General features: G+C 42.3%; 1 protein-coding gene across 10 annotated transcripts; it reads left to right on the top strand.

Annotated features, from left to right (window-relative positions):
- Positions 1-6: 6 nt before the first annotated feature.
- LOC147007802 (uncharacterized) lies at positions 7-22,372 on the top strand. 10 transcript variants are annotated; one of them, XM_085866400.1, is made up of 6 exons: positions 7-977; positions 6,335-6,534; positions 7,584-7,783; positions 8,029-8,166; positions 20,578-20,844; positions 21,316-22,372. In XM_085866400.1, exons 1-6 carry the CDS (start codon positions 921-923, stop codon positions 21,696-21,698), a joined length of 1,245 nt encoding a protein of 414 aa, XP_085722526.1. In that variant the 5' UTR covers positions 7-920; the 3' UTR covers positions 21,699-22,372. The 10 variants fall into 10 exon arrangements, with proteins under 10 accessions (XP_085722526.1, XP_085722524.1, XP_085722527.1 ...); XM_085866398.1 differs by having other exon boundaries at positions 20,578-20,928; XM_085866401.1 differs by having other exon boundaries at positions 20,578-20,725; positions 21,316-21,522.
- The last annotated feature ends 294 nt before the right edge of the window (positions 22,373-22,666 follow it).

Below are 22,666 nucleotides of genomic sequence, written 5' to 3'. Positions count from 1 at the left end.
GGGCGGGGGCAAGGCCAGGAAGGAGATGGAAAAATGATGAATGATGAAATGATGAAATGAAAAATGAAAAAAAAGGATGATGCACAATGGAGGTTGCCAGGTTGGCAATTGACTTTGGAGGCCAGCATGGAGATGTGGCTTTTCTTGAAAAGATCATGGCAGATAGTGAGACCCAGAAGCCTGAATGAAAGGATTTCTTAAAAAGCAATGTTGATAAAGTAGCTTGGTGGTGGAGGGGGGTTCCATGCGGTTCTTTCGGAGAGACATAGTGAGGGTGTGAGTTGTCAGGATAGAACGTAAAATGGATGGAGCAAAATACAGAATAATCAAGAGGAAAACCTGCTGCCCTCTGCAAGAGGACTGAAATTGGGACAGAAGTTCACCTTTCAGCATGATAACGACCCGAGAAACACAACCAAAGCCAAAGTGCAGTGGCTGAGGAAAAAACAGATATCCTTGAGAAGCGCAGTCAGAGCCCCGACCTAAATTCAATCGAAAATATGTGGAATGACTTGAAGATTGCTGTCCATCAACGCTCTCCACGCAGCTTGAATGAGCTTGAACAGTTTTTTGTTGAAGAATGGGAAAATATTTCCCAATCAAGGTGTGCAAAGTTGGTAGAGACCGATCCCAACAGACTCATAGTTGTAATTGCTGTCAAAGGTGTCCCACCAAGTATTAACTCAGGGGGGTGGACACTTATCCAACCAAGAAATTCTGATTTTGTATTTTTAATCAATTTTCTGAAATTTGAAGAATTTGTTTTTAATTTGGAAGTTGTGGTTCCGGTGGGTAAATAAAGGGGGAAAAAGTCAACTGAAGGTTGATAGGAGTTTTCAGAGGGGGTGAGAGCATCCAACAATGTTTTGATCATCCTTGAGACAGAATGGTGTCAAGACTGCAGCCCTTTGTGTGCTGGGATGGATCACCCATGGCTCCTTGGTCCGGAGGTCGGAAAGTCAGCCCGCATTGAAAAGGTGAGGGAAAGATATATAATCTGCTCTGGCCAGTTCATTCCTTGGTTGGTGTTATTGTGACCCAACCAGACTTGGGATTCATTTTGCATATTTACACGCATTTTATCATCCATGAATGTGTAACACTGTCAAAAACTTCCTTGTAGTCAGTCCATCCAGGTGGTGGACAATTTGGTTCATCGCATTTTGAAATTTTCAAGTACGGCATTGTTCAGTAGTGGGTGGTGGCCCTTTTTTTCTTCGTCTCAACCTACTTGTTGGCTTCGGTGATGGAACATCATTTCTGTCATAATTCCTGTTGGAAGTTTATGTGTTGTTCGGAGATATGTTATTGCCCACTATATGTGAGGAAGTTGTGTTTCTTTCGATTTTTAGATGAGAAATGTGTTTCCTTCTACGAACCACTCATGCCTCTTGCATCAGTTGTTTGAATGTCCTGGTGTCGTGATTGTGGAGGGCATAAAGTTGTTTCAACCAGAAGTTTGGAATTCCATCTGGGCCTGAATTGTAAAGTTTGGTGGCATTTTTTGAAGTTGTTTTTAATTATTTATTTCTTCATCAATAACCACTGGGGACATTTTCTCTACCTACATGGTGCTTCTTCTTTTCCAAGTCCACGATCCATCCTGCTTCCTTGTTACGTTCCTTTTGATCTCCAAGAATTCCTTTCTATAATGTTTCTCCCATCTTTTCTTTTTCAGGGGGAGTTGACACATTCTGCTTTTGTTTCCCTAATTCGTGGAAGAATCTCTTTGGGTGACTCTCAAACATGTGATTTTGTTTTCTCCTGTTGTTTGCCTCCTCATGCGGTGGTGTTTTTTTATTTATTTATTTATTTATCTTTCTTTCTATCATTTCCAGATTGAGTTTGTTTTCAACACCCAAGCACTCGAGGTCTTTGTCTCCAATTTTGGATTTGTTTTTTACAGTTTGAATTCCCTTTTTTAGTTTTGTGTTTCTCTGTCCTTTCCTGAACTGTTGTATTTGTCCAATGTGTTCGGTGTGTCTGTGTGCGTTTGTGTCTGTCTGTCTATGTGTCCACGTCTTCATATTCTCACTTTAAAAATTGCTTTCTCTGTAATCGCTTGTCCGATTGATGCAAAATTTTAAACATAGGAGGAACTCCGGTTCCGGGTTTGGAGCGTCGAGAGGTCTCCTTCAGAGCTCTCTGCTGACGATCTCAAAGATAAGTTTCCGGTCGTTATTTGTCCCGTTTTAACTGTTTATTTTTCTCACCTATATGTTACTGTGTGTTCCTAGTTCGGTTTTGTTTCAAAAATTGTGCTATTTTGTGAGTTTTTGGCGACGTTGCCTTACCGGGTGTTTGAGGCCTAGGCTTGAGGCTTGAGGCCTAGGCTGAGGCCAACCGGTTCCCCTCGGTGTACCATCGTTTTATTTGTTATTTCTCCCCATTACCTTCAATTTCTATCTTCCCCTTTCCTAACGTCCCCCATTTCTCCCAACTAATCTCTCAATTTCTTATCTTAAATTAAAAAGAAAAAACCGCCACCTTTCTCCTCATTCTGCTTCTTCTTCTTCTTCTTCATCGCCTCTTCTTCTTCCTCTTATTCTTCCACCCCTCCTATTCTTCTTCCTCGATTTTTTCTACAACACTTCCATGACCTAATCTGTTGAAAACTCTCAAACATTCATAATAATAACAAAAACGATATCTTATAATGCTTCATCTTCCTCTCTCACACGTGTGGTACTCTTCACTGTATCATAATGCACTACTCTTCTGCTATTTTAACAGACTGCTCTCATTTTGACCTCTCCTTCATTCCTTGCCTAAAAAATCCAACTGTTACAGCGTTTCTTCTCTCCATTCTCTGAATTCGCCTTTATTGCATCCATCAAGAATTGTGTTAAATCACATCTCTGACCGAAAACTTAAAAAAACCCCAGTTTGCAATGAATGTTCGCTTTCCATCAAACATTCTTTTTTTCCAACTTCAGTGCCAACTCACCCCTCTCACCCCTCACCCTCACTCTCAAAGCAACCATCCCACTCTTCTCCCTCCAAGCCTCCCTCTCACCTCTCTCAAAAATTTCCCCCTCACCTTTGTCCCACCTTTCATCCCCCTCACTCATCCTTCTCAAAGTTGCCCCCCTCTCATCCACAAAGCTGCCTCCTTCCACTGCCCTCTCACCTCCATCTCTTCACTCCACCTCCTCAAATCCTTAACTGCCTTCTTGCCCCTCTCTTGTCCCCCCTCTCCCCCAGCACCACAGAGCCTTTTCTCATCCTCATCCGGCCCCCTCCCCTAGCTATTCTGCAATCCCCCACACTCTTTCAACAACCCTCCTTACCTCCCCTCCTCATCCCTTGTCCTTCCCTCCCCATCCCCCCCACGCCCTGCACCCAAAGCCTCCTCCCCAACCTCTTCATGAAAAGTGTGGAACTCAAATATCCGGGGCGTTCGCTCAAACCTTTCAGATCTTTCCATGCAGGTTGCCACTGACAAACCAGACATAATCTGCCTAACAGAAACTTTCCTCCCCCAAGACGTGTCTGACTCCCAAGTATCTCTCCCTGGTTACTCCCTCCTCCGGTATGACAGACCAGAGCCTCGTCCTGGTGGAGGAGTTGTTCTCTTCATCAAAGACTCTATTCCTCACTCACCATGCGCTGCCCTCACTCCCCCACACCCCCCCAGGAATACCTCTGGCTACGGCTTCCCCTCCACTCCCACCTCATGTTTATATGTGTACTGTACCGTCCACCTCACAGTGATGACTCCATCTGCACCTCACTATCCGAAAACATGGACCATCTTCTATCTTCTCATCCAAACTCTCTCTTCCTCATATGTGGCGACTTCAATTGTCATCATGCCAGTTGGCTCGGTGTGGGTACCTCTCTCACCTGTTATTAATTAGTCAGGCACCTCAGCAAAAGCTTTCTGTGACTCATTGTGACTCAATTGGTAAACTTCCCGACCCGGATCTCAACCAATGATACTCCATCTCTTCTGGATCTGATTTTGACAAATTTCCCTGACAATATCTGCTGCTCTTCCTTCGCTCCAATCGGTTCTTCTGACCACGTCCTTGTCAAAGTGGACATCTCTCTGGCTATTATCAGAGAACCACCTCACTGAAACAACTTGCCTTTGCATCATGGGAAGCAAACCACACTGAGGGCAATCTCAGTTCCTTCCATAAAGCTCGGAACAAGTGTGTATCTACCCTCAGGAGAGCCAGAAAACAACATCTTTCTCATCTCAAGTCTGAACTCTCAAACCTCTCTCCCTCCTCAAAATCCTGGTGGCGTTTAATCAAATCTGTTTCTGGTGTATGTTCCGCCTCCATCCCCTCCCTTACCTCAAATGACCGCACTGCTGATTCCACACGTGATAAAGCTGAATGTCTAAACTCGGTGTTTGCAGCTAAATATTGTGTCCTAAACCCATCACTATCTCTACCCACTTTACCCAGTCGCACCCAACTGTCCCTGGACTCTGTGTCCTTTTCTCCTGACAAAGTGGAGAGCTTGCTGTCAAACCTCGACTCAGATTCTGCAACCGGTCCAGACGGCATCAGCCCACGTGTCCTCAAAGCCTGCTCTTCTGCTCTTGCTCACCCTCTCTCTGTTATATTCACCCTCTCATTTGCTCAAGGTCATCTGCCATCTGCTTGGAAATCTGCAAACATCACTGCCCTGCATAAAAAAGGTGCAAAAACAGATCCCTGCAACTACAGACCAATCAGCCTTCTCCCAATCATCAGCAAGGTTATGGAATCCATCATCGCTTCAGACATGAAATCCTTCGTCTTCTCCAATGGCTTGATTTCCGATCATCAATTTGGTTTCAGACCAGGTCACTCTTCCCTGGATATGCTGCTTCTGCTCTCCCATCAATGGATGGAGGTTCTCAATGCCAGACAGGAAATCCGAGCGTATCCCTGGACATATCACGTGCTTTTGACACAGTCTGGCACCCTGCCCTGCTCACCAAACTCTCTTCTGATAGTATCCAAGGCCATCTCCACTCATGGCTCGCAGACTTCCTCTCTTGTCGGTCACCGTGTGGCCCGAAATGGAGTTATTTCATCCCCCCTTCCTGTCCAGGCTCGAGTTCCTCAAGGTAGCGTTCTGGGCCCTGTTCTTTTTCTGGTTTTCATCAATGATCTCTCCGACTCTCTGGAAAATCCTCTATATCACTTTGCTGATGACTCCACCCTCTGCCGTACCATCTGTCATCTCTCAGACCGGCAAGCACTCTCACTATGTCTCTTCGAAAGGACCGTTTAGAAAACCCACCCATCCACTTTCTCAACAATCCTCTGGAAGAAGTCCTTTCTTTCAAGCTTCTGGGTCTCACTATCTGCCATGACCTTTCCTGGGAAAGCCACATTTCAAACCTCACCTCCAAACTCAGTCGCCGACTGGGAATCCTCTGTCGTGCAAAGTCTTTCCTCGGCCCTGCTGAGCTCCTGACCACTTACAAAGCTTTCGTCCACAGCCTGATGGAGTACTGCTCTTTCCTCTGGGCTGGTGCTCCTGCCTCCCACCTTTCTCGGCTTCACGCTGTGGAAACCAAGGCATTTTGGATCATTGGCACCTCGCGCGATGAGGCTGAGTCTTTGGGCCTCTCACTCTCTCACCGCAGGCAGGTCAGTGGTCTTCCTGTCTTCTGCCGTCTCTCTGGTCTCGCCCCCCAGCTCTCTCTCTGCGATTTGTACCCACCACATTTCCTCAGGGCACTCAAGGTCAGCCAACAACCCCCTTCTGGTAAAACTACCAAAATCACGAATAACTGCTCACCTTCACTCTTTCATTCCTCTTTTTTCCTGCCTTTGGAATAAACTCCCTCACTCTATTCTTTCCCATTATTCCCTCCAGGCTTTCAAAACAGCTGTTCACCACCACCTCTTGTCATCCCCCATTCAAATCCTTGATCTTTTCTACCCCCGATAATCTACCCAAGCCCACTTCCTTCAAATTCCTGCTTTCCTTCCTGAAAGTCCCTGTAATGTCCATCTTCTATTCCCCATGTTCCCCATCTCATCCCTCTCCCTTCCACAGATCTAATGTGTCTGTTCCCCACTGTTTTGTCCCCCCCACTCCCGCCCCTCTTGTCTCATGCCCCCTTGATGTGCGTTGTGTGTTAGCTCTCACACGAGCCTCGACAAGGTATACAAAAAAAAAACTCCCGATGGAGAATGTTTTTATTGTTAACATTGTCGTCATGTGTCACATGGTATGGCAGCCATGTTGAATTAAAGGGAAAATCTGCATCTAATTTTCTCTGAAACCACTCAACGAACATAATTGAAACTTTGCGTATGACTTTCTCGATCTCTTTCTCGATTTCTTTCTCGATTTTCTTAAACACAATGCCCCAATCCAGTTGTCGTTTACAACAGTGAAGGACGAAGCTGCGCGTCGTGCACGCGCAATGGAATCTGACGAAGCACGAGCTGCTCGCTTGACACGCGACAGTACGCGCGTGACAAGACGTCGTGCAGCTGAAACGGATGAAGAACGAACTGCTCACTTGGCAGACAACACTGAACGCATGACAAGGCGTCGTGCAGCTGAAACGGCCACGTATGTACGGGCACGCGAGAGCGAAGGAACAGCCTGTGTGGTTGTTTCTGGCAAGCGGTTTGAAAGTTTTATTTATTATTATTTTTTTGCACGTACGGCCACGCACGTATGGGCACGTACTAGCTTTTCTAACTTTTATACACATCAAAGAACACACACCGGAGAAAAACCCGGAGACACCTGGGGGAAAAAGGGGTTTGAAGCCCGGGACCCCCATGGGGGAAAAAGGGGCTTGGAACCCGGGACCCCCGTGGGGGGAAAAGGGGCTTGGAACGAATCCCTCACACCCCCCGAATCCCTTGTCTGTGTTTAGCTGAAAGTAAGTCAACCCCCGATAAGCATCTGCTCTTTGTCTCTTTTCTGGCATTTTGATTGATTTTGGTTTTGAAATTTATTTTTTATTTCGCTCATAAAATAAAAAGTTCCTTTAATTGATTAATTTTATAACTAATAAATCATTTGTCGATTTCCAACCTGTCCGTGTTTGTCCTTTCCTTCCATTGGTTTAGAATTGTCAAAGAGATCAAGAGATAACATTGATGTTTTGCCGAGGGCGCGCTCCCCACTCAGGAAACCACGTGACCTCGAGTTAAACGGTATAATTGGAGGGTGGACATTGGAACTCGTGGTTAACTGGGTGGAGTTCGTGGTTTTAAAACAACCCACCGAACTACAACGTTAATTGTGAGTGGTGGCCCCAGGTCCGGCTCCACCGACGACAACCGGGGATTAATCCCCCTGAGTGACAAGCTGGTGTCTCGGTACCCGTGGTCGCAACAATACATTCCCATATACCCATATATACTCCGTTATGAAGGAAGATTGTCGATAAATACAAAAACAGAAAATAAAGAACGTTGTTTCGTGTCGAGGAAATGATCATCGACGAATTCGGACTCGATTTTCCACTTTCACAACACAATCTGAAACACAAACAATCCGTTAAAACGAAACGTTCAATCTTTGTATTTATTTTAAATCATGGACACGTGATGTGGCGGGAACCAATCAGACACCGCGATCTCCCTGTTCGCTTTTTCCCCAAACAGCTCGCGCTCTTCACTCGGTCACCACAGCGTACCGTCCTTCACCCGACACGACGTGCGGTCCACCACGACCCGAGATCTCAGAGAGAACACCTCGGGATCCACGAGCGGTTCCGATGGAGGATACGTGGTCGGTCCGGCTGGTTCTCTGGAAGACCGCGGGTCCATGGTCGGTTCACCCGAGGACAAGGGGTCCAGACCCGGTACGTGACGTTCACTCCGTACCGAGAACTTGTGTTTCCCGTGCTGATCCGTGCTGTGTACTAACACAGGAACTCATTGATTTAGTGAATGTCACGATGTCTGGAGCGGAGCCGGAATTGAATTGTGAATGGAAATCCCATCCATGACATGTTACCCTCCCTCTTGTACATGTATGACATCATTTTATACCTCATCACTTCATTCATCATTCGATTCCTCTTTAATCTCGTTTATAACAAATCAGATGAAGATTTACTTGTGATGATGAGCCTCTGCACCGACACACAGTGGCCTGTTCTTGAGGACTGCAGTGGCATCTTTACCGTCCTCGAGGAATCACTGGATGAGAAGACAAGAGACTTACCTTTGTTTTCAGAGGAAGGTATGCTCACTGATGCAACACCTTCCCTGTGCATCACCAGGTTGGGAGTTTATAGCTCGTCCTGTACCAGCCTTATTTGAGGCCAAATTATGTTCAATATTATATTTGAAGATGTGAAGGGTGAACTTAGTTACCACTAAACCAGTCGGCTGTTTGTAAAGCAGAGTTGGTGAGAATTTACCAGGAAACTAATTAATTTTGCTCGATGGATGGAAGTCACAAGTTCAAGGTCAAAGTTTGACCCAAAAATCATTTTTCACGAAATTTTAACCTGAAGCTGTGACCTCGACCTTTGACCTGCTGTAAGAACTGTTATGAAACCATTGTTACGGGATAGGTGTGTTTGTACCGACTCTGTTTATGTGTTTTAGTAAATTATCATAAAGTGTGGAGGGGGAGAGGAGGGTGGTTCTTGGCAGATGTGACGCTGAGTTTAACACCCATCCTGGAGACAACACACACATTTATGAATCACCCTGCCTGTGAAACACCGGGATGACAGTTTATAGCTGGGTCGGGATTCAAACCCAGGCGAGACAGCTGAGAGCGAGCATGCGTTCCTCTCGGCTATCCTGCCGTGATCTGGTAATTCATTGCTGTTGAGGGAGTGGGAGGGGCATAAGGGGATGGGAAGTCAGCTTGAGGGGGAGGGGCATCGTGAGGGGGGAAGGCAGCTTGAGGGGAAGAAAGCAGTGCAAGAGGAGCAGAAGGCAGCACAAGGGAAGGGGAATGTTTCATTTCACTCATTTCAAGCGGAGGTTCAAACCAAAGCAAACAACAATGAGATTCGCAGCGAAGTGGAGGTGATTTTTGCTCACGCCACATGCAGATGAAAGCAGCAAGGATGGTTCATAAAGATGATATCAGCTGACTTCCAAGCAAAGGGAAGATGACCCCGGGAAAATGATGGAGTGAATGGAGCAGAATGTTTTGAAAGTACAACGTGCCGTCGTTTGATTAAATCCGTCCCGGAAGCGACGGGCACTTCTACTTCGACGCCCGTGAAGCGAAAGGTGGAGTTAAGCAGTTTTTTCACTTTGTCTGTCTGTCAGTCTGTCGACAAACATCAGTTTATGTTCGAGGAACAACTCGATTTCAGTTGAAAGTTATATTTTGAACATTAATCGGAAAACAAACCTGTAGTTTATCAGGACTTTGGTGATGAATCCGTCCCGATCGCACATGCACGGAGAGGAGGAAGATAATCGTTTTAATCTGTCTGAAAAATTGAAACAAATTTGAAAATCATTCCAGACAGGAAACTTCCTATTTTAAGGATGTTACAAAGGACACAAACAACAGTGTTCCGTCTCCACCTCGAGGCACTGAAGCGAGTGCACCAGTTACCCACCTGGAGGATGTCACGGCATAAAGAAAATAAAGACACCAATGTGCCCTTTGTGGTGTTTTATGGATGAAACGTACAATCCCTTCATCAAGTATTCACACCCCTCGACCCTTTTCACATTTTCTTGTGTTCCAGCCTGACTTCAAAATGGATTAAATTTAAATGTTTTGTCGCTGATCAACACAAAAATACCCCCCAATGACAAAGGGAAATTTTTTTTTTGAAATTTTTACAAATTAATGAAAACTGAAAAGCTCACAATGGGAAATTGTCCCGTTGGAACGTAAATCTTCGCCGCAGTAGAAGGTCTTTTGCACTCTGAAGCAGGTTCTCCTTAAGGAGGAGGAGATTGGGACCATACTCTGTGCAGAGTGTTGGTGCTGCTTAAGCAGTCTACTTGGCTCTTGGGCACAATCCTGGAAGGGTCGCCACTCCGACACAGTATACCTGCATGCTGGCACTCACTTTGCCGACCTCGGAAGGATGACGGGCCGAGTTAACCCCACGTGGAATTAATTCAACAGCTGAGTGGGATTTGAACTCAGGACTCTCGGATCCAAAGCCCGGCAACCTTGCCATTAAACCAACATCAGGCAGCCAACTCCTCAAGGACTTGCTTGTATTTGGCTCCATTTATTGTTCCCTTTATCCTTGCAAGTCTTCCAGTCCCTCAGAAACACAGAAAAATCCGAGAGGAAAACCTACTGCCCTCTGCAAGAAAACTGAAATTGGGACAGAAGTTCACCTTCCAGCATGATAACGACCCAGAGCACAAACCAAAGTCACACTGGAGTGGCTGAGGAACAAAAATATATCCTTGAGTAGCCCAGTCAGAGCCCCTACCTCAACTTAATCGAAAATCTGTGGAATGACTTGAAGATTGCTGTCCATCAACGCTCCCCACGCAGCTTGACTGAGCTTGAACAGTTTTGTGCAGAAGAATGGGCAAATATTTCCTAGTCAAGGTGTGCAAAGTTGGTAGAGACCAATCCCAACAGACTCACAGTTGTAATTGCTGTCAAAGTTGTTCCACCAAGTATTAACTCAGGGGTGGACACTTATCCAACCAGGATATTGAAATTTTGTATTTTTAAAACATTTGTTTGTGATTTGTGGAATTTGTTTGTCATTTTGAAGTTTTGGTTAGGTCGGTAAATAAAGGGGGAAAAGTCTGATTTAACGTCATTTAATTCCAGGCTCGAAGACAACAAAAGGTGAAAATTTTGAAACTGGGTGTGGACTGTCTATCGGCACTTTAAATACCCAACATCAAGGACACTTTAATAAGATGGCCGGATGGAGTCAATTAGGACAGGTGCAGATTCTGTAAGGTAGAAATAGAAAACACCATCACCTTCTCTCGGGATGTAAAAACCTCATGTCAGAACATCTGTACACACAAAGGCTCAACAAGGTATCGAGAGCAATCCACCGACACATGTGCAAAAACATCAATATCCCAGTCTCAGAGAACTCTTGCAAGCACGAACCTAATGTGATATCAGGATCTGAAAAAGGAACCTGGAAGTTGAAGAGCGCCGACATTGCACCAGTGATAATCAGAGCAACGGGAGTGATTCTTTGAAAATATAAAAACTAGAACAATTATCCAAAGCAATTTATGAGAAGAGAAAAGAGCAGAATTAGGATCTGGACGGGATAAAATCCCGAAAAAGGAATAACAAAACATCGAAAGGAAATGCATTGAGGAATCGTCCGTGTCATGATTACCTCATCTCTTCACGGCAAAAATGTTGATCCAAATTCAGATGGAGATTTCCATTTGATGTTTTATTATCTTGTTGACGATAATAACGTTTTTCATGGAAATTCGGGAATTTCAGTACATTCCAATCGGGAGTTAATATAATGTCTGTCTTCAGGATTTTGCGAACAGTGTTCGGCACCACGGGCAAAAAATTCCAAAATGTCTGCCCTAACCTCACGATCCCCTATCCCAGGGAACGTCATGTGAAAGGATCAATCCACAAAAGTGTATCACTGCACCCCTTAGCTGGGCATGCGGACTGGTTGTGGTTGGAGTAGATGTTGTAGTTGTCGTAGTAGTCGTGGAAATAGTGTTCAAGATTGTCCATGGGATTCCCAATTTTTGGTGCTTGTTTGGTGTTTGTACTTCTCAACTTCATTTCGTTGTTTGTTCTTCGATTTTCTTTCCAAGTATGATGAGATGTTCCGCATCTAATGAACTTCTTTGTCATGAGGTTTCGAATAATTTTACACAATTACGTCATTATGTGAAAAGTAAAAGTGAGTCATTAAATTTTGGTACCTTTGCCTCACATTGCACTTCTTGATGCTCTAGAAACCAAGTCCGTCACAATCATTAGAATCTCCCACGATGAAGTTGAGTCTATGGTTCTCCTACTCTCACACCGGTGGTCTCTCTGTCTTCTCCAGGTTCCTTTCTGGTCCTGCACCCCTCTGCCTTGCTTTGTTCCCCCATCCCGGAATTTTGCTCCAAAGGGCTTTTTCGGTCTTCCAGTAACCAACTTCTTATCTGTTGAAACTCCCAAAATCCAGGTTCCTTGCTCACCTCCACTCATTTGTTACTCCTTTCTCCAGCCTGTGGAACCAACTTCCTCAGACGTCAATATGACTCTTCCGTCTTCAAGATGGCTATTCACCCCCCCCATGGCTATTCTAATCCATTATCATGATCTTTTCTCCCCTCTCCAAGCCTTCCTTTCCTCCCCAAGCCCTCTCCAAAATGAAAGCCCTCCACAAACCGACCTATTCCTTTCAAGATTAATGTGTTTTCCTCCCTTATTTCTCACCATCCTTTCCGTATGCCATCTCCAGTTTTCCTTTCCCCTTCTTGCTGTGTTGGAGCTTGCATTCAGTTTGTTCACCTCTTTGTCCACCACCCTCCCAATGATGTCATTCTTCCACATGCTCATTCTTTATCCAGGTGACCCTCCATTGTTCCTCCATCTTGTTGTGGTTGTGTCCTTGCCTCCCCCCACCTTCCACGATGTTCTTTTTGTTCTGTTGTGTTTGGGGTTTTTCTAAACCCCCTTTTTATCCCAAGGTATATTTATTTGTCTCCCCTTTTCACCTGGGGACACTTTTTTTTCAAATAATCCATGCAATAAGATAAAGATTTGTTCAAGTATTAAAGTGGTCATGTGATTTGTTAAAGGTGATTCGAAAGAAATATCTAAAACGTCTAAGCCTTGGGACACTCTTTATCAAATAACCGATGCATATTGTTTAGCTCACTCATTGAACCTATAAAGATTTGTTCATTCTCAAATTCCTTCAATAGTTTAATTTTCTTTGCACAATAATCCCCATCTAAAATATCGAAAAACAAAACATTTGAATCTTTATATTTTTTAAGATACCCCTTTTGTGCCATTACGAAATGATAAACTTCTCTTAATGCTCTTGTTTGACCACCTCCTGAGCCACATATCATTTTGAGATTATAGTAAATTGTTTTTTCATTGTTCAATTGATAACCATCAAAGTTTTCAGTCCATTCAAGGATATTTATTTTTTCTTTACATCCTCTAACTAGTTTTTAAATTGATTCGCTTATTTGTTTTATTTACCTTTGTTTTTGTTATTTTTTCAATAAGACTTATTTGATATTTTTCACATTCTTTATGTTTTCCATTTATATACCAAGACTGAGATGTTCTCCACTCTTTAGTTTGATTAATAGTTGGTTTGACCATTTATATATTGTGAAGAAACAAGGCCATAGCCCTTAAATACCCTAACCCATCTTCCCATCGTTAAAACACAATCTATTTTATACATTCTATCATACAATATCCATATGGAACACAATCTATTCCATTATCAAAAATAAATCTCTTATCATCAAAGGCTCCTTATGCCTTTTTATTTACTTCTTCACTATATATCTTATATTTATTACTTCTTATTGTATTCTTTTTCCTATATTCTTCTTTCTTATTCATCGAACAATTATAATAATTTCTAAAAGTTATTGATTTCTTTATTACATATTTCTTTATTCCCTTTAACCTCTTATCAATCTGATCACCATACTTATAAGCATATGCCTTTGCTCTCAATCCAATAAACTCACTCATTACTTTTCCACCCAACTCATCCTTAAACTTACCAATAACCTTTTCATTCTTTTTGGAAAATAACTCACTCTTCTTACTAAAATTACTTGTATCATATACTCCAATATTTTTCTTCATATCTTTATAAACATCATCAGTTTTTATATCTAGGATAAAACTATCAGTGTCCATATACATCAATGAAACATTTTCACCATACTCTTTCTTTCATCCATTAAACAAATAATCACACATCAATATCTTTGATAAATCAAGAACTGCTGTTCCAATATAAATTGGTTTATCAATTACAATACTTTCCTTTTCCATATGAATTGCAGAAAAGTCTCTGAAAAAAACCTCTTCTCTCATAAAACTTGGTTTATTTATCAATCTGGAAGCTTCTTTTCAAGATGTTGCAAATCTAATGTTTTGCCTGTTTCTCACATTTTCCATTGTCTTTCCAAAGACAGGATTATTCATCAATTTCTAGAATTCCCCTTCAAATTTTACTTTTGTATTTGTTCTCATATCTGTATTGAATTTAACATACTTTTTCATCCAAGGACTTTGTTTAAATTTTAAAACTCTATGAATTTTAGCTACTCTCAATCCTTCTCTCAAAAACTGTTTCAAGCTTCTCTGATGCAAAACATATCCCTCTTTATCATAGAATGTTGTTAATAACTTTTCTGTTGATTTGCCTTTAATATTAAAACTTTTATGATAATCACTTAACCATTCTTTCTTTGCGGTTTCTTTCTCACATGCAAAAGGAAGGTCTTTATGCTTATGATGAAGATCACTCAGGTACCTCAAATCAACTTCAAAATAATAACCTTCTTCTTCCTCATTCAATTCCTCTTGAGAAAAAATAACAATATTCATCAAAGCCTTTTCATAATCCTTTTCTTCCACCCACTCGAGCTTACCATAAGGCAGAGATTGAGACATTGCCCATCCATACAAATTATTAGCATCAAAATACATCAAATAATTACTATCTTTTTCACTATCATAATTTGGAAGATATTTATTATTTGCTTGAGCATATCTTTTTGAACATACTTGTGATATTCGACCTCTCTTAGACTTCTCAATCATCAAAAGCAAATCTACATGACTGAATAAATCTATATCTTGTTTTGTCATTAGGTCATCTCTTCGAGCATGACCAAATAATATTGGTGTTGAGAGGAGAGGTGACGATCCGTCTGTCCGTCCGTCCGTTCACAATGAAGTTGAAGCGGGAGATCTGGTCATTAGTGATCCTGATAGAGGTCAATGAGACGTACACGATGGTATGACTTTCAAGGTCACCGAAGGTCAAGGTCAAGGTCACGAGGCCTTTGAAGTTGCGAAAATGACGATTTTCAAAATCTATCTCCTCCGACATTTCTCAAGCGATCTTGAATTTGATTGTGACATATGAATGTATGGGACAATATCTAAATTTGGTCGGGATGGATTTTCGAATTTCGCTTTCGTTTTCACGTAACGTGACTTCAAAGTTTGCAAAAACTGCCCTACCTTCAGGAGGCTATATATTCTCTACTCGGCATGGTAAAAGTTAGTGAATGGTGTCATTGCATAGCAGCTGACCTTGTATTTCATGTCCATTCGAAAAAATACCGATATCTTCGAATACGTACACGTCACGTGACTTTGAATTTTGCGAAAACTGCTTTATGTAGTTGCAAAATGACGATTTTCAAAATCTATCTCCTACATTTCATAAGTTATCTTGAATTTGATTGTGGCAGAGGAATCTATGGGACAATATCTAGATTTGGTCAGGCCAGATTTTCGATATTCGCTTTCGTTTTCGCGTCACGTGACTTCAAAGTTGGCCAAAAATCCCTCCTGACCCGAGAACACTTCACCCTAGTAACAGGAACTCATGCTTGTTTCTCGCAGAGATGACCGTCACTCCCGCACGGGTGTATTTTTTAGGATACATTCAAAATCAGCGTATATCACAAATGGGTGCATGATAGATTTATTATAATCTTCAAAAGAAATCTTTTCACCAGGTTTAGGCATTGTAATTACAGCTGATTTATGATTACTACAATATTTTGAATGTTGTTCTAATCGTTCTTTTGTATGAAATGAATTAAGACATCGCTTACAAGGATATATTTTGTTTGCTGTTCTGAATACCTGAGAAGAGATTAATCTTGATAAATTATTGATGTATGTATAATGTGAATTCTTTCCAACACTAAAATATAAAAGATCAATGTGTGTTTCTTCATTTTTATAGTTGTTTGAAATTTTTAATATTTGAACTTTGTTTGTATCCGTTAATCCATATACATTAATAGAAAGATTACTCTTTTTCTCAAATTTAGGACTATCTGTTAGTGGCATTGGGAATTTAAAATCTTTAATGTCCAAGGTATTCTCATATTTCATATATTGTTTTACTCTTTCTGAATTACAATTTGGTGGATGTAAGTGAGCAAGAACAGACCAGAGAAAACATTTATTATCATTGTTCTTAATATTAACAACTGCCTTCTTTTTTTTTATTTCTTTTGGTAAGTCAATAAAAGAAGAAGCTTTAAGAGGGTTTGATTTTAGAATGTGTATATCTAAAAAGATGATTTAAAAAAATATTAAATCCACTTCCTACCACTGTATTATCAACATCCTCCTCTTGTCTTGATAGTTCTTCATAAACCCCACTATTCAAAAAATCTTGAAATGATGTTATAAAATGAAGATCTGTTCTCATATAAGGAGTTTGTTCTTCATCTTGTCTTTTCATATTCATTTTCACTCCCATATAAAACTTTAAAGTTTTCATTGTTTTCAATGTCTTTTTAACAACTTTTTCAACATCAGGTTTCACTATTTCAATTGATTCAGCTATTGATGATGGACTGGGTTCTTCAAATTGAAAAATCCTTATTTTTATATGCCCTTTAAATGCCCCATCAGTGTTTTCAATATAATAGTCTCCCTTTACTTTAAACTCATTTTTCTTGTGTTTTTGTGATTAAAGATGTCTATTATATCGACTCTTCAAAACATCCTTTGAGCAAAACATCCTCCCCTCCAATCCATTCTCATGATCTTTTCTCCCCTCTCCCTTCCTTTCCTCGCCAAGCTCTCTCTAAAATAAAAGCCCTCCACAAACTGACCTCTTCCTCTCCAGATAAATGTGCTTTCCTCCCTTATTCCTCACCAACCTTTCCTTCTGCCATCTCCAGTTTTCCTTCCCCCTTCTTGCTGTGTTTGTGCTTGCATTCAGTTTGTTCGCCTCTTTGTCCACTAACCTCCCTCTGATCTCATTTTTCCCCATGCCCATTCTTTATCCAGGTGACCCTCCATTGTTCCTCCATCTTGTTGTGGTTGTGTCCTCACCTCCCCCCCCCCCCACCCACACTCCTCTCCCCCTTCCACGATGTTCTTTTTGTTCTATTGTGTTTGGGGCTTTTCTGTGTCCAAGGTCCACCACGAGTGCCTCAAAAATACCGAGAAATTAATGATTGGAAAAGTTGTTGTCGGTTTTGGTGAAATTTTTGGGGGTTTATGGGGACTTCTCTGTACAATATACAGCATTTCTGTATGCAACGGGTGATCTTGTTCCAAGAGTGTGTCGAAGAAATTCTCAATTCCTCCTGTACATTTGAGTCAATTAAAACAGGAAAAACAAATACAAGCATCGATATGGAGAATCGGGGCAACACAAGCAAAACACTCTTTCCCAGACTCAGCAGTCCATGGAAACTTTGAATTCTGATGTAGTTTTCAGTGAGACGAGGTCTTTTTACCCTCTAAACATGCTGACACCATAGCTGACATGTTGAGGGTTCAGGGAAGAATCACTCACAGCTTTGGTGCAGCAGCCATCTGGAGGTATGCTTAATTTTGAAGGGATGAGGAATATTTATGAACTCAAGGTTGATAGGAGTTTTCAGAGGGGGTGAGATCATCCAACAATGTTTTGATCATCCTCGAGACAGAATGAAGTGAAGACTGTAGCCTTTTGGGTGCTGGGATGGATCACACATGGCTCCTTGGTCCGGAGGTCCGAAAGTCAGCCCGCATTGAAAAGGTGAGGGAAAGATTTATAATCTGCTCTGGCCAGTTCATTCCTTGGTTGGTGTTATTGTGACCCAACCAGACTTTCAACAGCTAAAACAGCTGGGTCAGGAAGAGCTTTAAATTATCCATGTATTGTAGGTGTGTCACCTTTCCTGTTTCTTTGGATGTTCTTCTATTGGTTGTGAGGGTGTATCCATGTCCATAATTGTTGTTGAGGTTACTCAGTGGGTCCAGAGCAAGACAAAACAAGTGGGGGGAAAGACTGTCTCCCTGGAAGATCCCATGCCATATATTCACATTTGGTATTTCGAGATTTCCTTCTGAGTGCTGTCCGATCTTAACTCGTTTTGTTGCCATTGCTGAGCCCGCTTTGGCAGTGTTGGCGGTGTCTCCTCATGTTGTGGTCATTGCTCTGGCCAGTTCAGCTTTGTTTGGTGTTATTGTGACCCAACCAGACTTTCAACAGTGAAAACAATTCTTTAATTAAAGTACAAAACAATTCATTCACCCCACTACAAATAACTTTCACCCACAGCACAATTAAATGTTATACTGGTCCGAAACCCCCTGGTGAAATCACACAATTCATATGTCCAGAACAGACATGAATAATTCATGTAATGTGTTTGGGTGATGTATGAGACTGGGTAAAACGGCGGAAAAACCCAGAACTAATTTATTTTACAACTTTAAACCTTCTTAAACTTTTATTTAAATTGAATGATATTGTTGTGGATTCGTGTGGACGATCGCCTCAGCCCAATTGCGGCCGCACGCACCCACCGAACGAGCAATCCAGTCGTAGCTTCCGGATCAGCGCCGAAACCCAGCTACGGGTGTTTTTATAACACCATAGATCAGCCAACTCTTCTGTCCACGTAGCTACAGGGTCAATCGCCGAATTATGGATGTACCTAATTATTCGCGCAGACGGAAATGCCGGGGATCTTGACCTCAACGGGTCCTGCACGAAAACGAGCCGCTTTACGCAGCTCGTTTCGTATGCGATTGCCGAGCGGTTATATATCGCCAAGTCCCGTTGGACCCGATTATCTTATCGGTGTTAAAAACCAGCTGGCATTCCGAATGCTCCATGGCAGTCAATGAGAGGAAGGGACGCAACGAGCGGGTGACATTTAACAATGGGGACATTTATTTGAACACAGGCAATGCATTGGATGGGGGGATGGGGAAAAAGACACGAGCAAAAAATCCTGCAGCCGAGTTCTATTCTAATGTGAAGCAAATACAACACAGGCACTTAACAGTTTCCTACTTATGAGACGGGCCCACGAACACACGTATGCACACACACACCCAAGAAATGGTGGCTGATGCCTTTAATAACGGACTCCAGCTCGGAGGGCAGATGAGCTGAAACCCAGAACCTATCTCGAACCTCTCCACCTCGTGTGGTCTTCAAGCTGTTCGGACGCGGGCTCCAGCGAGAGCGAGCTGGATCCAATCGCCGTGAGCCGCGATTCTTCCCGAGCTCCAGCGAATCCTCTCGCGCTTCTGAACACGTGCTGGTGAGACGAGGCGCCGATCCTTCCCGTCGATGCGTCGCTATCTCGAGGAACCACCTCCAAGATGAGGCCGATGAGTCGCACCAAGCCGGGAACCGAGCGATGAACAAAGAGCCCCCCGAACCAAGAAGAGCCAGCCGAGCAACCAGCTCAACTCTCTTCCGATGAACAAAGCCGACTCTCTTCGACGAACCAAGCCAGAGCCCAAAAAGTGAACCCAGCCAAGCAGAACCCGAATGTCTGCTGAAAAGCCAAGCCAAAGCAAAAAGCTCTCCAAAAAGCCTCCACTTGGCCAAGCAGAACCGAATCTCACTGAACCAAAAGTCTCAACCCTCGCCAAGCAGAACCCAAAGGCCTGCCAAAAGCCAAGCCAAAGCAAAAAGCCGATTAAAAGCCTCCTCCCGAACCCAAGCCGAAGCAGAAAGCCTTCAAAAAGCCTCCTTCCTAACCGAGGCCAAGCAGAACCCGAAGCTCTACTGAACAACCAACCGAACCAACTGAGGATTTCTTCCTTATTCTCCTCCGCCCTTCCCCCCTCCCGGCGTGACTCATCCTCCCGTGCCCGCACAACCGCCGGTGGGAGGGAGTTGTTTCGTCCCGTGATTCAGGAGGGGAGGGCTCTTCTTCCTCTTTGCAGAAGAGGGGGAGGGGCGTCTCCATTGTGTTGGGATCGCTCTCGAAATATTAAATTGAATCGCAGCGCACTTAATCAATTTCTGTCCATTAAACAATGGAAGGTGAGATATCTGGGGAACATGCACTTATCGACATAACTGAGCTAAAGGAACCTGAATGTTGTGTGCAATCGAATTCCCAAATTCATAACAATATACTTGAACACTGCAAAACACAAATCTTCAAAATATTTCCAAGAACCGAGCTGTATATCGATATATATCATGAGTCGGAGTGGCATATGGGAAACACAGCAGAATGGTGAAGGAGATTCTGCCAATAGGATCTGGTTCCGTCAGTGAAGTTCCCGATTTTTTGTTGTTGTTTCAAGTTCAATTTTTTTGTTGCCTGTTTTTGTTGATTACCTTATACAAATGTGTGTCTGGCACAATTATCTTACCTAAATTCCATTTGAATCTCCACAGAGAACCGTTTTACTAGTCATAGCTGTTCTGTCAATTTTTCGTCATTCGGTGCGAAGAACTTTAAGTCATCCAGACGTGAGTGAATAATTACATTTTGACGTTCATAACGCATTCCAAAAAACAATGTGATATAATAGGGTGCATGGATGATGTGGGTATACGGGCCATGATAGTGGTGGCCATAATAGTGGGGTGCTCAGTTAATAATGGTAATTTTGTTCAGAATGAACGTGCAAGGTGAGATTATGTGCTCAACGTGTGTTGTTCAAGTTGTAAAAGTGATTTATTTTTTATTTTACTCCATTGTTAATTTGCAGAGAAAAAAATTGAAACATCTTCAAGTGTGAACTGTTCCTCGTCATTGGACGGAGAAGTTTCATTCGATCATCACCTGGCAGAGACTTTGTGTCAGGATGGTGAGAAATTTCGGGGTGTGTCTACAAACAACAACAACAACTGCGACAGGTGGATCAATTTCTTGCATCAGGAAAGCCAAATAAGTGAGAAACCAAACAATTTTTCTGTGACCAACAAAGACTTCACTTCCTCATCGTGTTTAAAAGGATGTGTAAAAATATGCACAGGTGAGACGTCACACAGGTGCACTGTATGTCATAAGGGATTTGCTTCTTCTTCATATCTGTTGACACATCAAAGAACACACACCGGTGAGAAACCCTACAAGTGCTCACAATGCAGGAAGGCCTTTTGTTCTTCATCAAGTTTATATCGTCATCAAAAAATACATTCAGGGGAGAAACCACACAAGTGTTCACAATGCAGGAAGGCTTTTTGTTCTTCATCAAGTTTATATCGTCATCAAAAAACACATTCAGGAGAGAAACCACACAAGTGTTCTGTGTGCAACAAAACATTTAATCAATCATCACACTTAAAAAGACATCAAATAATACACACTGGAGAGAAACCTTACATGTGTTCTGTGTGTAACAAAGCATTTAATCAGTCATCATACTTACATGAGCATCAGATATTGCACACCAGGAAGAAACCTTTCAATTGTTTTGTGTGTAACAAAGCCTTTTCTCGTTTAGCAACTGCATCAGCACATCGAAGAATACACACCGGAGAGAAACCCTACAAGTGTCCTTTGTGTAACAAAGCGTTTAATCACCCATGGAACTTACAGAGGCATCATACAATACACACCGGAGAGAAACCTTACAATTGTTCTGTGTGTAACAAAGCGTTTACTGATCCATCAACTGTACCTAAACATCAAAGAATACACACCGGAGAGAAACCCTACAAGTGTTCTGTGTGTGACAAGACCTTTGCTCATCCATCAAATGCAGTGATACATCAAAGAATACACACCGGAGAGAAACCTTACAATTGTTCCGTGTGTAACAAAGCGTTTAATAATTCATCGAACTTCCATAAACATAAATTAAGACACCTGAGAGAAACTCTATAATTGTTCTGTGTGCAAGAAGGCCTTTACTTGTTCATCATCTGTATCTCGACATGAAACAATACATCAAAGGAAACAATTTCCTGCAACAGGTGCGAGCAGAAGATGCCACACATGGGATGGAAATAACAGCAAATCCAGCACCATCGATTGCAAAGAAGAGAAATGAAAAACACAAAAAGATACATCAACAAATATACACCGACAACTGGGAGAACGACAAAAGAGCAGGAAGATTGAAAAAGATCTGGAAAGAGTTGGGGAGAGACAAAGAAGGTACTTTGCAGTGGCTTGGAAGGCGTCATGTCAACTGGGATGGAGAACGAGTCAGAGTGCATTGTAGAAAGTCTACACCCCATTTTAAAATTTTCACCTTTTGATGTCTTATCGCCTGAAATGAAATATCATTAAATCAGACTTTTTACACCTTTATTTATACATCGTAACCCAGAACTTCCATGTGAAAAACAAATGATACAAATTTCATGAAAATTAATCAAAAACACAAAACTAGAATATCTTGGTTGGATAAGTGTCCACCCCCCTTATATGAGCAATTGTAAACTCGCTCAGGTGGAACCAATCACCTTCAAAATCACACACCAGCATAATTGACCTCCACATGTTTAAACTGTCATGATTCTGATGATTTCAGAATAAAATGAGCCGTTCCTGTGGGTTTCCTTTACTGGGTCGTGCATTTCACAGTAAATGCTCAATCATGAGTACCAAGGAGCTTTCAAAAAACCTCCGGGATAAAGTTATGGAAAGGCACAGATTTAGGGGATGGGTAGAAAAATATTTCAAAGGCCTTGAATATTCCTTAGAGCACAGTCAAGATAGTCATTATTAAGAAATGGAAAGCGTATGGTACCACCAAGACCCTGCCGAGATCAGGCCGTCCCTCCAAACTGGATGACCAAGTAAGGAGACTGATCAGAGGCTACCAAGAGGCCAATGGCAACGTTGAA

The sequence above is a fragment of the Eptatretus burgeri genome, chromosome 25 (assembly GCF_056783735.1).
Source record: "Eptatretus burgeri isolate ZD-2024b chromosome 25, Ebu_testis_v1, whole genome shotgun sequence".
NCBI classification, from domain to species: Eukaryota; Metazoa; Chordata; class Myxini; order Myxiniformes; family Myxinidae; genus Eptatretus; species Eptatretus burgeri.
Note: the sequence above shows the minus strand (reverse complement) of the source record. Positions and strands in the feature narration are given on the sequence as shown.

Coding starts and splice junctions, on each gene's coding strand:
- LOC147007802 (XM_085866395.1), top strand. CDS start 921: ATGGATCACCCATGGCTCCTTGGTCCGGAGGTCGGAAAGTCAGCCCGC. Junction 7,784..8,028: donor GGACAAGGGGTCCAGACCCG/GTACGTGACGTT, acceptor ATAACAAATCAG/ATGAAGATTTACTTGTGATG. Junction 8,167..20,577: donor ACCTTTGTTTTCAGAGGAAG/GTATGCTCACTG, acceptor GTTAATTTGCAG/AGAAAAAAATTGAAACATCT.